The 13,854-nt window shown below is 41.1% G+C and overlaps 1 protein-coding gene across 1 annotated transcript in view; it reads right to left on the reverse strand.

Moving 5' to 3' along the window:
* The window catches only part of adgrd2 (adhesion G protein-coupled receptor D2), a 77,228-nt gene that overhangs the window by 22,103 nt on the left and 41,271 nt on the right, over positions 1–13,854 (reverse strand). The window contains exons 16-19 of the mRNA XM_061817517.1: positions 11,165–11,318; positions 8,341–8,474; positions 7,835–7,950; positions 4,615–4,735 (exon numbers count right to left, since the gene is read on the reverse strand). Of these exons, the coding sequence (XP_061673501.1) occupies positions 4,615–4,735; positions 7,835–7,950; positions 8,341–8,474; positions 11,165–11,318 (525 nt within the window). The remainder of the gene's footprint in view (positions 1–4,614; positions 4,736–7,834; positions 7,951–8,340; positions 8,475–11,164; positions 11,319–13,854) is intronic.

The following is a 13,854-nucleotide window of genomic DNA, read 5'->3' on the forward strand; positions in this document are numbered from 1 at the left end:
TTTTATATATATACAATGAAGAAAATGAGTATTGGAACACCGTGCTATATTTCAAGTTCTCCCACTTTGAAATCATGGAGGGGTCAGAAATTTTTGTGCTACAGCTGCAAATTAGTATTACATGATTTTTAAGTGGGAGAACTTTCAATGTTGCAGGGTGTTCAATACTTATTTTCATCACTGTATATATAGTTATTTTTATTGTTTTTCCAATTTTAAATGTCCTTTCCTTTTAATCATGTAAAGCACATTGTTACCTTATGTATGAAATGCGCGATATTAAAAAAATGGTTTGCTTCAGGCAATTTATTAATTTATTAATTATCCTGCTATGCATGTTTTGGTATGCAGGAGGAAACCAGAGTGTCCAGAGAAAACCCATAGAACCACAGGGAGAACATGCAAACTCCATAGGCAGGACTGCGATTTGAATCCCATTCCTCAGAACTGTGAGGCAGGCATGAAACACTTGCTCCAATGTGAAATCCTGTATGTTAACATAATTTGGAACACAATGTAATGTGGAGACTGCCACTAATTTTATTGTACACTGACAAATCCAACAATTGTCTACACTGCTTATTCTGTTCAGGGTCACAAGGATCCAGGGCCTACTTTTGTTTAAACTTGTTTAGTTTAAACCTCTTTTTGGATGGTATTGTCATGAATACTTCATAACATACTAATAGGAGTGACATAATTTACTATTTTCTTGGTCTGTGAGTGAAACTGTTTTGATCCAAGGAAAACACAGACTCGTTAAGCATCCTTCTCCTCCTGACATGAGGAAGAACTCCTCCTGTCTTGTTACATGCCCTCAGCTGGACACACGCCATAAATCTAAATTAACAAGAAGCTCTCTGGGGGTCACCTAGGGGCTAGCTTTTGATTAATTAAAGATCAGAGGAGGCTGGACAGGTGGTTTAGGGAAAAAAAATGAACAAAGACATTGAGTGATTGTGCAAAGTAAAATCAAAACGGTTACTGAAGAAAAAAACTAAGAGCGAGAAGAGAAAGGAAATGACTGCTATGTAATCTGGGGAGGAAAGCTATTAAGGTAGATATGATATGAGCTGACTGGAGTCTCTCACGGATACCCATTATGCACATAGAGTACTTGCAGTTAAATGCTTGAGCCTCAGCGGATGTTTGCACTTTCAAAACGTTATTCTTTTTACCTACACTTCCATTCTTACTGACTATAACATATTTAAATATTCGACAATTACTGTTTTAGAGGAATTATTTAAGATACCCAAACAAGGATGTACGGAGGTTAAATAAAACTCATCTAATGGATCCACTCTAAGCATCCAATCCAAAAGTGAGTGCCAACAAGTTCTGCTGAAGTGCAACCAACATCTTACAAATTTGACCTATGGTTGTGAAGAGTCCTGTTAACAAGCAATACAATGAATGAATTAATTACTTTTTTCCATGGGAAATAATTTAAATGAGTGTCACCTGAGGCGGCTCGGTGGAGCAGTTGTAGAGCCCTGGCCTCACAGTTCTGAGGACCAGGATTCAATTCGGGCCATGCCTGTGTGGAGTTTGCATGTTCTCCCCATACCTGCTTGGGTTTTCTCCGGACACTCCAGTTTCCACCCACATTCCAAAAATTAATTTTTCCTTCCTCCTCCTCGCCCAGGGAGGGATGGAGACTGAGAGGTTAACCGCTAAAGTTTTTGTGCTGGATCTCCTCTGTGGCGCCTCTAAATGTGTCATGGTCCTGCCGGTCCAGCCCTGGCTGGGGGGGTCCCAGCACACCGGCGCTGATTAGGAGGCGCACACCTGCGCCTCATCCTGACTTATTCACCCCAGTATTTATAAGACCCAGGGGACGACTGGTCTTTGCCAGATCGTCGCAACTCATGCCCCTTTCCTGCACTCCCGTATTCTTGATCGCGAACCCTGGTGTACCAACCTCCACCTGTCCTCCAACCGACCCCGTAAGCTTGACGTCTTTGATATTCCTGCTATCTCCAATCGATCTCCCGTGTACCGACCCCAGTTTGCCTGCGGACCTGCTCCCTACGCCCGACGTCTTAAGTACCGCTGCTCCACTTGACTGTCTGCCTGATCCCCGACTCTGGAACGAATAAACACTTCAAACTGCCACTGCGTGTCCGGAGTCCTGCATTTGGGTCCTCTCCCACATCGATGGGTCGTGACAAACTGCCAAACTGCTGGCAAAGGGTCGTGATGTGACAAGAGCTCGTTGCTTCCACTGCTACCTGGCAACACAACGTGCATAGTTGCCTGGCGGAAAGACGTGTCATCCAAATAACACAAAATACATGAACTTCACTCAAGTTGTGGGCATAATTTCATGGCTAATTTCACACTATATTGGTTGAACTGGGTGAAGTTATTTGTGAACATCTATCCATTTTCCTGACCACTTATCCCTACGACAGTCATGGGCATGCTGAAGCCTACCCCAGCTAACTGTGAGAGGCAGACGTGCTGACGGTGCTATTTATGAACAAGGAACTCCAATTCTGCCTAATAGCCACTGCAAGGAATAATGGCGCTGAATAATGAGTCACCCCATCCACAAAAATCAGGTGAAAAGGAGTTTTAAGTCATAGCTGAACAATTCAGCAGTATACTCTATTTCACTACTATATTGTTCTCAGTCTTTGCACCTTTTCAGCACTTCTCTTCAGACATATTTAATATAATGAGAAACAAACAGAGTTCTACTATGTTCTTTTTGCATCAAAATTATTTTCATATCTCCACTGTGATGATAAAGTATTTTCCCCATTTCAAATTCTCAATTTTTTTGCAGTTTGACACCTTTGTTTAATATTATCAAACATCTAAACATAACACAAAAATAACCCAGATAAACATAAAATGCAGTTTAAATGTTAATCGTAATACATCAAGGGAAAGAAAATATTCAAACCTACCTGGTGCTATGTCGAAAATTAATCCCCCCTTCCTTTTGTCAATCATGTATTAACTGTGGCTAATCACAATTGTTGGCAGGTTGAGTTAATTTTGAGTGATCAAACCCAAGCTTGTTATTTCCAGATACAGTATGTCCAATCAAAAAAAAAAGCACTGAAATATAACCTGTATCACAAATTAAATCACCCTAAGTATCTAACAAAGCAACAATGAATGCCGGAATCCCAAGAAATTAAGTAATTGAGATCTATCAGTTCGGAAAGCGTAACAAAGCCAAAGCTTTAGGACTCCAGCGAAACATGGTGAGATGTATTATACATGAATGGAGGAATGCAATAGACATTAAAGCTTCCCAGGAGTATCTGTCTTACAAAAATTAGAAGAGTACAGTGATAAGACATCCAGGAGGTTAAACAGGAACCAAGGGCAAAATCTAAAGAACTATAGTCCTCCATTGCCACAGTTAAGCTCAGTGTTCATGACTCAAAAGTAAGGAAAAGACTGGGAAAAAAATGACAGAGCGTTCCAAGATGAAAACATTGGTGGTCAAAAAACCACAAGGCTGTGTCTTATTTTTGCAAAAATAAACATTTGAATGTTTGGTAAGATTTGGGGATGGTACAAACAAGACAAAAATTAAAAAACATTGTAGGTTAACTGAAGACTTAAAATTACCCACAGGTGTGAATGGTTGTTTGTTTATATGTTCCCTGTGATTGGCTGGCACCCATTTCAGGGTGTGAGCTGAGCTGAGGAGTTCAAGGATGATGGTGTTTAACGCAGAGATGAAGGACATGAGAAAGATTCTCGTGTGGGTCCCCGCTCTGTTCCAACATGAAATACAGCCCTATGGTGTGACCTGGAGCTGAGCACATTCAAGACTATAGAAATGCTCGTGGACCTCAGGGAATCCCTTAACATGACTGTCCCTCCCATCATAGCCCATTTGCTTCGGAGACAAAGTGAAGGGTGCCCAACAGGTGCCCTGTGATGTTCTTCAGGTGGTTAAATATGAGGCGCTTTTAAGCGTTTCTTGACCATCCACAGAAGACAGGCTTTTAGTCAGTCAGTATTGTTTCTTCAGATTGGGACAATTGTTTGAAGCAGAAAAATACTGCACACAGTAAAAAAAAAAAAAAAAAAAAAAACATTGAACATCTTTGTGAAAACTAGAGACAGTTGATAAGCATAGACCAGGAGTGTCAAACGTGTTTTCTTCATGTGCCACATTAACCATCCTGCCAGCTTCTCAGCAAAACACAATGTGATAGAAGACCTCAGTGGGAGTCTTACAGGCAAGTAAAGTTTCTTGTGCATGGGTTGCCAGGGAAAGCAAGTTGGGAAAACTTTTCAAGATGATACAGAGAATGATCTGGATCGCTTGTCCGTGGTGTCAGTTATCAGCTGGTCAACTTGTAACGGCTGGCTGCTCAACGTAGGGCTTAAATTTCAACAGTATCATTTGGTCAAAAGGCAAGAAAATACTTAATATTTGAATTAGTAACAGCTATTTTTACACGGTGCAAATATATATTCCAATGTTTTTGCACTTTTATTAGATTTCTTTAAATATCGAGTCCTTTGTCAATCCCAAAACATGCATAATGCAAACTATCTTTCCAATTAAATGGGAAGCAGCAGGTGATCAATTTGCAGATTGTAGAACAAAACAACCAAAAATTAAACATTGCTTACTTGGAAGGCATTGAGAGCACTGAAGATATAGGCAATTATAACAGACAGGTGGACGAGTACTCCACAGAGCCAGGTGAGACCTAGAACAGGCAGGAGAATGAGAACTGGTCGAGTCACAGCCCTGTAAACAAGGTAGAGAGTACTCAATCAATTAAAAGTACCAGCTTTTCAAATGCCCCCCCTCAAAAAAAAAAATCATGTTATGGCAACATTTGATCGCTCTGTAATAATGACTTAACAGACGTCTTGTAGTGTTGCAAAAACGATATATTTCGATGTATTCTTGTAAAGTACGTCTTTAAAACATTAATATCTTCCCTGAACAGTTACCCATGTTAAATGCCCTGAAGATTTTTTTCTTGCAATCAGTTTTTCAATAATTGTGGCGCTTGTACATCCCCTAACCATTTTAAGGGATGTGGCAAAAACTGTTTCTTTTGTTCAGACCACTATTGTTGTCACACTGCTGCACCTGGGGAAGAGATTGAGTTTTTAGATAGTGGTGTATCTGCAAGGACAAAGCCAGAATTCACTTTGCTCTCTATTATGTTCAAAATTTGTTTCCATCTGCGGAGTGCACATAATAATCTAATGCTGGCACAGACTTTTAGCCTGTTTGTGAAGGAATGAAGATACACAATAATAGTAGGGATGACATTGTAGGTATGTTTCATGTTGTGCTGAAGGACATTTGGATGAATGCTAAAACAGAATACAGTACATATAGCATCTCCACAACCATTAGACTCAGCAGTATGTCCTGAGGTGTATGCCAATTGCTAAACAAACAAACATTTAAATACAGAAATGAATAAACGTCTGTGATTTTTCTTGCAGCACTCTGGTTTCCTCCCACATCCCAAAAAACATGCATTAATTGGAGACTCAAAGTTCCTCCTAGGTGTGATTGTGAGTGCAACTATTGTCTGTCTCTATGTGCTCCGCAATTGACTGGCAACCAGTTCAGGGTGTACCCTGGCTCCTGCCTGGTGAAAGCTGGGATTGGCCCCAGCATTCCCACGACCCTTGTGAGGATAAGCGGTTCAGACAATGGATGGATGGATTAATGAATGGATAATGGTTCAGGTTGTGTTCAGGGATCCCATTATGGTAGATAATTGGCTCCACGTCAAACTTGACTTCATGGACCATGCCATTCCCAACTGCTCCCAGAAAAAATACAAATCAAATGGGTTGCATAGGACTACCCCCCTACCAAAACCTCAAATACTACCATCTTTTAAGAAAGAGAAATCCAAAACACATTAGTCTGGTCGTTTTATAAATCACCATACAACACCTCCCACTAAATGAATGAATGAATGAATGAATGAATCTAAAAGAAACAGAGACTTTTCAGTGGACTAAGATATGTGAAATTATTATATTTTACATTTAATTTGTGAGTTTTGTGAATACGGCACACATGGTGTCTCCAAAAAATGTATGCACACTTTAAATAATTGTAAACTTGATGTTTATTATAATTCAAATAATTTTTAACATGTAAAATATTTCACAAATATCATAATTTAAAATGTAGAAATATTTTTGGGACACCCTGTATATATAGTGTACAATCAAATCAAAACTGCTGAAAGGCTTATAGCACTCCCCTACACAACCTCAAGGAATTGCACGCTACCCAAAGTAAGAAAAGAAGAGACTAAATCCTTTCGAGCCGTTACATCCTGGTCACCAACTCTTCCAGCTCCTTCCCTTGGGTAGGGGCTATCGAATATGCAAACTAAACGACATTCAAACACCTTCTTCTCTCTTGCAATTAACTTTAAATTGTAACATGCTGAGCGGCACGGTGCATCTGCTGGCAAATCATTGGCCTCACACTTCTGAGGTCACGTTTTCGATTCCGGCCCCGCCTGTATGGAGTTTGCATGTTCTCCCTGTGTCTGCGTGGGTTTTCTCCGGGCACTCCGGTTTCCTCTCACATCCCAAAAACATGCAACATTAATTGGACAGTCTAAATTCCCCCTAAGTGTGATTGTTAGTGCGACTGTTGTCTATCTCTATGTGCCCTGCGGCTGGCTGGCAACCAATTCAGGGTGTACCCCGCCCCCTGCCTGTTGACCGCTGGGATAGGCTCCAGCACTCCCCGCGACCCTCGTGAGGATAAGCGGCAAAGAAAATGGATGGATGGATGGATGTAACAAACATGCTACCATTTTTTTTTGTCATGACTTGGTTGTCACATTCTGTCCATTCTTGCCAGATTACTAGCAAACTATATTGTTGCTGGACGGTTACAAAGATATCTTTCTCAAAAAAGGGTCAGGGTTAGTAATTAATTGTAGTCGTAGTTAATTGTCAATTTGCTGTCTGTCTGTTTGTTGTCCTACTCGACATGCATGTTGTACTAGAGTGTCTCCAACTACTGGAGACAAATTCCTTGTGGCTCTGACAAACTGCTATTTGGCAACATAGTGATGATTCCCATTCTGATTCTGTATTCTGCTATACTACAAGTAACACCAGCAACAAAACTGGACTACGCAAATTAAGATGAATCACTTTTTTTTCCTGTCATTAAAAATGATTAATTTCAATGTTTGCTTAGCAGAAGTGGATCACATATAGCCCCCTAAAATTTTGTGGCAAAGGTTAGAATATTGTGAAAATCATCAGAATGTACTGTTATTATGTAACCATAATGAATGCTTGCTTAGCGTCTTTAGCCTGCAGCCTTAAATATAGCTGCAAAGAGAAAATAAGTTTGAAGATAAGTTTGTTTCCAACTGTAGTATATTTTTCTTGATTTCACAAGATGTCTTTTGTGTTTTTAATTCCAGAAGTGTTTCATTGTAATTTAACAAAAAGCTATTTTTCTTCAAAAACCACCATTGATTAGGTTCTGACACTTACTTGGCCTTTTTATTCACTATTTACCTCATAACTTAGCGTTAAGGCACTGTTTGTGTGTTTCTGGTTGGCCCTAATATAAATAACACAGCGTTAAGTGTTATACATGAATAGTATGTTGTACTGGGCCCAGGTGTTAAACTGATAAGGCTGAACAACTCCCACAGAAGACTCCCAAACCACAGCTCATAATCTCTCCACTGTCTCTACTGAACATAGTTTGAGGATATAACAAAGAAAGATCATTTTTGTGTGTGTAAGGGTTTGTTCTTTCCTGGCACGCAGAAAAAATACAACAAGAAAAAGAATATCAGGGCTAAATTGCATTTCCATTGTAGCTTACCAGGTGAGGTCAAAGGTCTGCATTTTTGATGCTGAGCTTGGACTGAGCATTTTTGCACGACGACGGGCGCTGGAAACAGTCACCATGACAACCCGACACAGCACAACTGAATTGACCTGCAAGTGTAGGACAGTAGTAGCATCGTTAAACAGTCATTTGTATATATATATATATATATATATATATATATATATATATATATATATATATATATATATATATAAGTCTCTAATAGTATCTGAAGCTCAGTCTAAAACATTTTGCATTAAGGGTCAAAGGCAGAGAATTGAGCCTTAGAGCAATACATGGAATATCCACAAATGAATCACCACTGGAGGGATCTGTCACTCACACTTCATTTCCATGCAAAACTATGGAAAACGAGCCTATAGCCAATACCACAATTTCAATGCATACTCATGCACAAAATGAAGGAAACACGCACATGTGCATGCACATGCACACACACACAAAGACATTCTTAGGAATTAAAAGGACTCACATACCGCCAAAACAAATATCACAGGTCCCACAAAAGACCAGATTGTGCCAGTCTTTAGATTGAGCCAGCAGTGACCATCGGCCTTGTACTCATTCACTGTAGCTGTCAGTGTCACAACAACTATTAGAACAGGTAGTCCTGTAAAACAGTTCAATAAAAGCACAATAAACATGGTTGTGGGAGGAGGATAAAATATGCAACATGTTTAAAGACATATTTACAGTACAAAAACTGCTTTGGCATCTAATGATTGGACTATTTAGTCTGTTCTTCATCACTAAGCCTATTTTGTCTAACAGTCAGCACATCTGCACGGAGACCGAAAGGAAATATCTCAGTCTTGTTGTGCTTATTCACATTCTGTTCTTTTTTCCTCGTGCGATATAACACATAGTGACACAATTAGGGACATGAACATGGACAGCTGCAGGATGTTTTACAAAGGCGATAGACTGGGTTAAGGTTGCAACAAAACACAAAAATGTGCTCCCTCCCAAGTCTTTTCACGTTACAGATTAATACTCATTTTGCACTACACATTTTTTGGTAGATTTTGTAGGTTTGTGTCAGCACTTTCAAAGCTATAACCATTTATTTATTATTATGATTATTATTATTTTAGTGCTATGGCAAATTGTCATCGACGAGTACTCTAAAGCGGTGGTCTCCAACCACCAATCCACTGACTCGCACCGGGCCGTAAGGTATTTGTTACAGAGCCGCAGAGAAAGAATGACCAATTTATATAATTTGTGTTGTATTGCTATTTTCAAGTCCGTCATTGATTTTGAAAATTGACCGTGTCTTCTCTGCCGCAACAACTGCTAGTCACAATTGAGACAACGACTGCGCAGAACGCTTCTGTTCCCAGCGGGCTGGCTAATGGCGGCAGAGCTCAAAGAACGAATCATATCGTCAAATAATTCAGTTCATTTCATTTACTGAAAATATTTGTTCTTTTGATCAAAATGTTCACAAATGAACCTATATTGGGAGTCCTCCTTTATTGGAACGGTTAACTCTCACGCACCAAGTCTGTTTGCTACAGATTTAGTTGTAGGTTTCTGCTCGACAAACTTTGAAATACTTTCATGAAGTTAAAAGTCTACTCTCATTGAGGAGCTACAGAATTGCAGTCTGGTTTGGCTGCCGACAACAACTTCGATGCCCACTCCTGCATTGCCCCCATGAACGGTGAAGGGTGTGTGTCTTTATAAAATGAATATGTATACGTGTGCGTATATATATATATATATATATATATATATATATATATATATATATATATATATATATCAATGCATCCAATTTTTTTGCCGCTCATCCTCACAAGGGTCGCAGGGAGTGCTGGAGCCTATCCCGGCTGTCAATGGGCAGGAGGCAGGGTACACCCTGAACTGGTTGCTAGCCAATCGGAGGGCACATGGAGACAAAAAACCGCCTGTGGGAGGAAACCGGAGTGCCTGGAGAAAACCCACGCAGGCACGGGGAAAATATGCAAACTCTACACAGGCGCATCCGGGATTGAACCCTGGACTATATATATAAACACACATACAACATTTTTTGTTGCAAGACACATGGTCATTTTATTTCCTTTATGATAGTGAAACGATACCTCATATAATAGTGAAACGATACCTCATCATATTCTTACATATACAGTTCATAAATAATTGAGAGATTTATCAAGTTACCGTAAAAAGGTGACTTGTAGCAGAAAAATGTCGTATCACAATATTGTTGTTCATTACATATTAATGTTTTGAACTTTTTTTTTCAGATTCTTGCAAAAATCATGGAAGTAGACGCACTTGATTCTTTTTTGCTGGTCTCATAAAATTATGTGCCGGTCCACATCTCCCCTCAGGGCTTTGAGTTTGAACCTATGGTTTACCCACGGTTTACTATGGGTGCCAAACTCTATTTTGTCACAGGCTACCTTGTGCGCGGCTGCCTCACCTGCGCCTCATTGGTACAAATCATGCCAGGTTTGTAATCCTCACGTGCTGTGTTACTAGTGGCCGCTTCGTTGTACGAGAATGTGCGAGTCTAGCGGGAGTTACGAGCTTCTGGTGAGAATTTGTCTCGTTGCCACGCCTCAGTGTTCCTGTGCCACCATAGCAAATTACTGTCAAGTCTTGTTTTTGCCTCGCAGTTATCTGACTTTGTTGTCCTGTATTAGGACGTTGCCTTTTGCCACATGTTTTTTTGCTCTGCCTTTTTGGACTGCTTACCCATGTATGACCTAAGCCTAGAATAAAACCATCCTCAAAATCATATCACTGCCTCGGAGTCCCGTATTTAGGTCCAACCCCTTGTCCCATGTTTGTGACACTGCATTGTCGTGATGGTTTCCTTCAGAGGTCCATAATGATTGTGAATACAGATTGTTGTACAATTGCCTCATCATATTTATTGGGTACATACCACAAATTTTTAAAATATTTTAGAAATCATAAATTTGTAAATACCTCAAATATTGTTTATTTTAAAAAGGGCATTGGTAACAAAAAAAAGCTCATTGTGTATATACTACTGTATAGGCAATTTTCAGATTAAGCCAATTTGCCATCTTGTTTGACAATTAAAAAATATCTGAAATTGTTGATGATTATGTGTTTTCACAGGTCTCATAAGATCTAATGGCAGGCCAGACGTGATTGCTGGCCTTCAGTTTGAAAATTATGAATTAAACCTGCGATAACAGCAACCGTTTTTCATATGAACCAGTCAGACACAACGCCACCTGGCCGAAATATGTCAATCTCAAATTGTGTTGGTAATTGCACTGGTGGACAATCATAAGAAATGAAGTATAAGCTTACCCCAGCCAACAATGTAATACAATTTCATTCTTCGGTCCTCACTGATGTTGACAGACACAACTTTACTCCACAATAGCAAACCTTCAACCAGCATCCACGAAAAAGAGGCCATGAAGAAGAGATGAAGCAATGCAGTCACCACAAAACATGCACCCTGCAGGAATCAAAGTGTAGAAAATAATGACGCTGTTACAATAGGTGCTTTTATTCTCAATCAGTTTCAGCTGTTGAATGGCTGTTTAGCAGCAATTAGATGCTATGTACTACACATCTTAAAGGTCATGTGTCGTTAAACTGATTATTTTTGGTATATTATTAATGAAAAACCCACAGCCAATATGGTCCCATGTGTTTTTTCACCACAAAACATGATTTTGATGTATACAGCTTTTTGTAACTCTCGCCATGAAAATCCTGTCAGGGATTTGTTTTCGAGAAGAATCAGGAAGTGACGTAAAGGACAGCGGTGCCCCCTCGTGGACTCGTTTGTTTCCATCATTTTTACCTCTAGGAAGGTAGCTTGTTGGTCCTTCGTGTTAGCCAAAATGCCGGCTCATTGCATTGCTGGACATTGCTTGAACACTCGGGAAAATGGAATTACCCTTCATAAGTTTGAAAGAGACCCTGTTCGTTGTGAAAAATGGATTGCACGGGTGCAGGGGACGAGAGCTTCGTGGGTTCCAAATAACAAGTAGGTGTGTATACAGCTACTAAAAAAAATAATAGTTTGGGGTGGACCACGTAATAGGTCTCTCTCATAACGTAGCAAAAGATCCGCGTATGAAATGTGTTGATGTGCACATACAGCTACTAAAAAAAATAATAGTTTGGGGTGGACCACGTAATCGGTCTCTCTCATAACGTAACAAAACATCCACGTATGAAATGTGTCGATGTGAGCGTCGCCCAGCCAACAATGTCTCGATAGTGTTTTTCGCGTACTGTGGCGACTTTGAACATACCCCTAAAAGCAACATAGCTCGGCTCTACCTCCTCCTTATATGCCACCACGGGCACAGAAACTCAGCCACACCCTGAGACGCCGCGTTGGGCGGTCACCGCTTCTGCAAAGGATGCGCGTGATGCGGTTTGGCCGTGATTGGATATCATCTGAATATGGCTTGAAACAATAGTGTAATATTGACCTGAGGGCTCGAAGCAATAGTGTAATATTGTCCCGGTAACGTCACTCGGTTGGTGTTGTCCTTTTCGAAAAGAGCTTCGGTGTCAGAAGGGGCGTCGGAAAAATGCGAATATCTCTGTTGTTCGGCTTCCATAGTAGCAGGCACTGCGCGTTTTCAACGGCGGAAGTGACGATGACGTCAAGGACAGAGGACGCGACTAATATGGCGACGACTTGGATGTCGAGGGACACTCAATTGCGGAACTTTGTGCAAGTATGACGCGCTCTCCGCTCACTTGTTTTTTTTCGTATAGACATTGAAGTGAATACTGTTATATGTATTTTTCATTACAATATCTATTTTAGAATGTTTATAGGGATGTCAGTCCCACTTTAAGCAACAGTTTTACAATGACATCATATGTAATAATTCCCAGATCATACATTTCGGACATACAGTATAATTTAAGTGATACAGCCTGGAATGTGTGTTTGCCACACACACACAAAAAAAACAAAAAAACGGTTGTCATGATCAAGCAATGTTTAATGAACACAGGGAGATAATATGCTTAATCCCTAGCTCAGCTTTGTTCCCTTCAAAGTTAATTGGACATTGAATATTAATATTCTCAATGACATTTGACTGTCACGATGTGAAATGTGGCTTAGTTGTGGCCTTAGCACACAATCTTTGGATGCCAGTGGGCACAACCCTCCGAGGAGGACCGAGTAAGTGAACGCCCATTTGTCATGAGCCAGACTCGACCCAGAGCCGAGAGGGGCGTGGCAACTGCCCTGGCTGGTGACACCTCTTACTGCTCACAGCTGTTTCAAATTGGGATTGTAATAAGACGTGGTGTATTTAAGTTGGAATTTTGGTCACTGGCATTCGCCAGTTCGTTGTTCGTTGTGCCCTGAGTTAATGAGTTCCACTGTGTTACCGTGTGCGGAAACTCCTGCAATAAAACACACTGTACATGATGCCGTTGTCTCGGAGTCAGGGATTTGGGTCCTCCCCTGCACTGATGGCACATGACTGAACGAACTGGCCAGACATGGACCCAGCAGACTCAAAGGTGAATGACGCGAAACCTCTAGGCCAGTGGCTTAAAGAACTTCTTACCCAACAGACGCAGCAGGCCGGAGAATTTGCTGCTTACTGTTGCCATCACGAAGAGCAATGGGAATGGAGATTAACCAAACTCCCTCTGGCAAGGCCATGGCTGATTCTCCCCCATTCACCGGTGGCGACCGGCCCGCTGCTGAACCACACTCATGAGCTGCAGCCAGTGCTTGTGCATGCATTGGTGGGACCAAGCTGCAGCCGACGCTCGTGCACGCATCGGTGGGACCGAGCCGCAGCCGACGCTCGTGCACACATCAGTGGGGACCTAGCTGCAGCCGACGCCCGTGCACGCTGCGGTAGCCACCGATCCGCTACCGAGCCAAGCTCACGTTGCGGTGTAAACAGATCCACCACTTCGTCACGCCCACGTCGCGGTTTCAACAGACGCGCTGCTGACTCATGCTCACGCCGCGGTATGCACCGAGCCGTTTCCTAACC

Source organism: Syngnathoides biaculeatus, chromosome 4, assembly GCF_019802595.1.
Source record: "Syngnathoides biaculeatus isolate LvHL_M chromosome 4, ASM1980259v1, whole genome shotgun sequence".
Classification (NCBI taxonomy): Eukaryota; Metazoa; Chordata; class Actinopteri; order Syngnathiformes; family Syngnathidae; genus Syngnathoides; species Syngnathoides biaculeatus.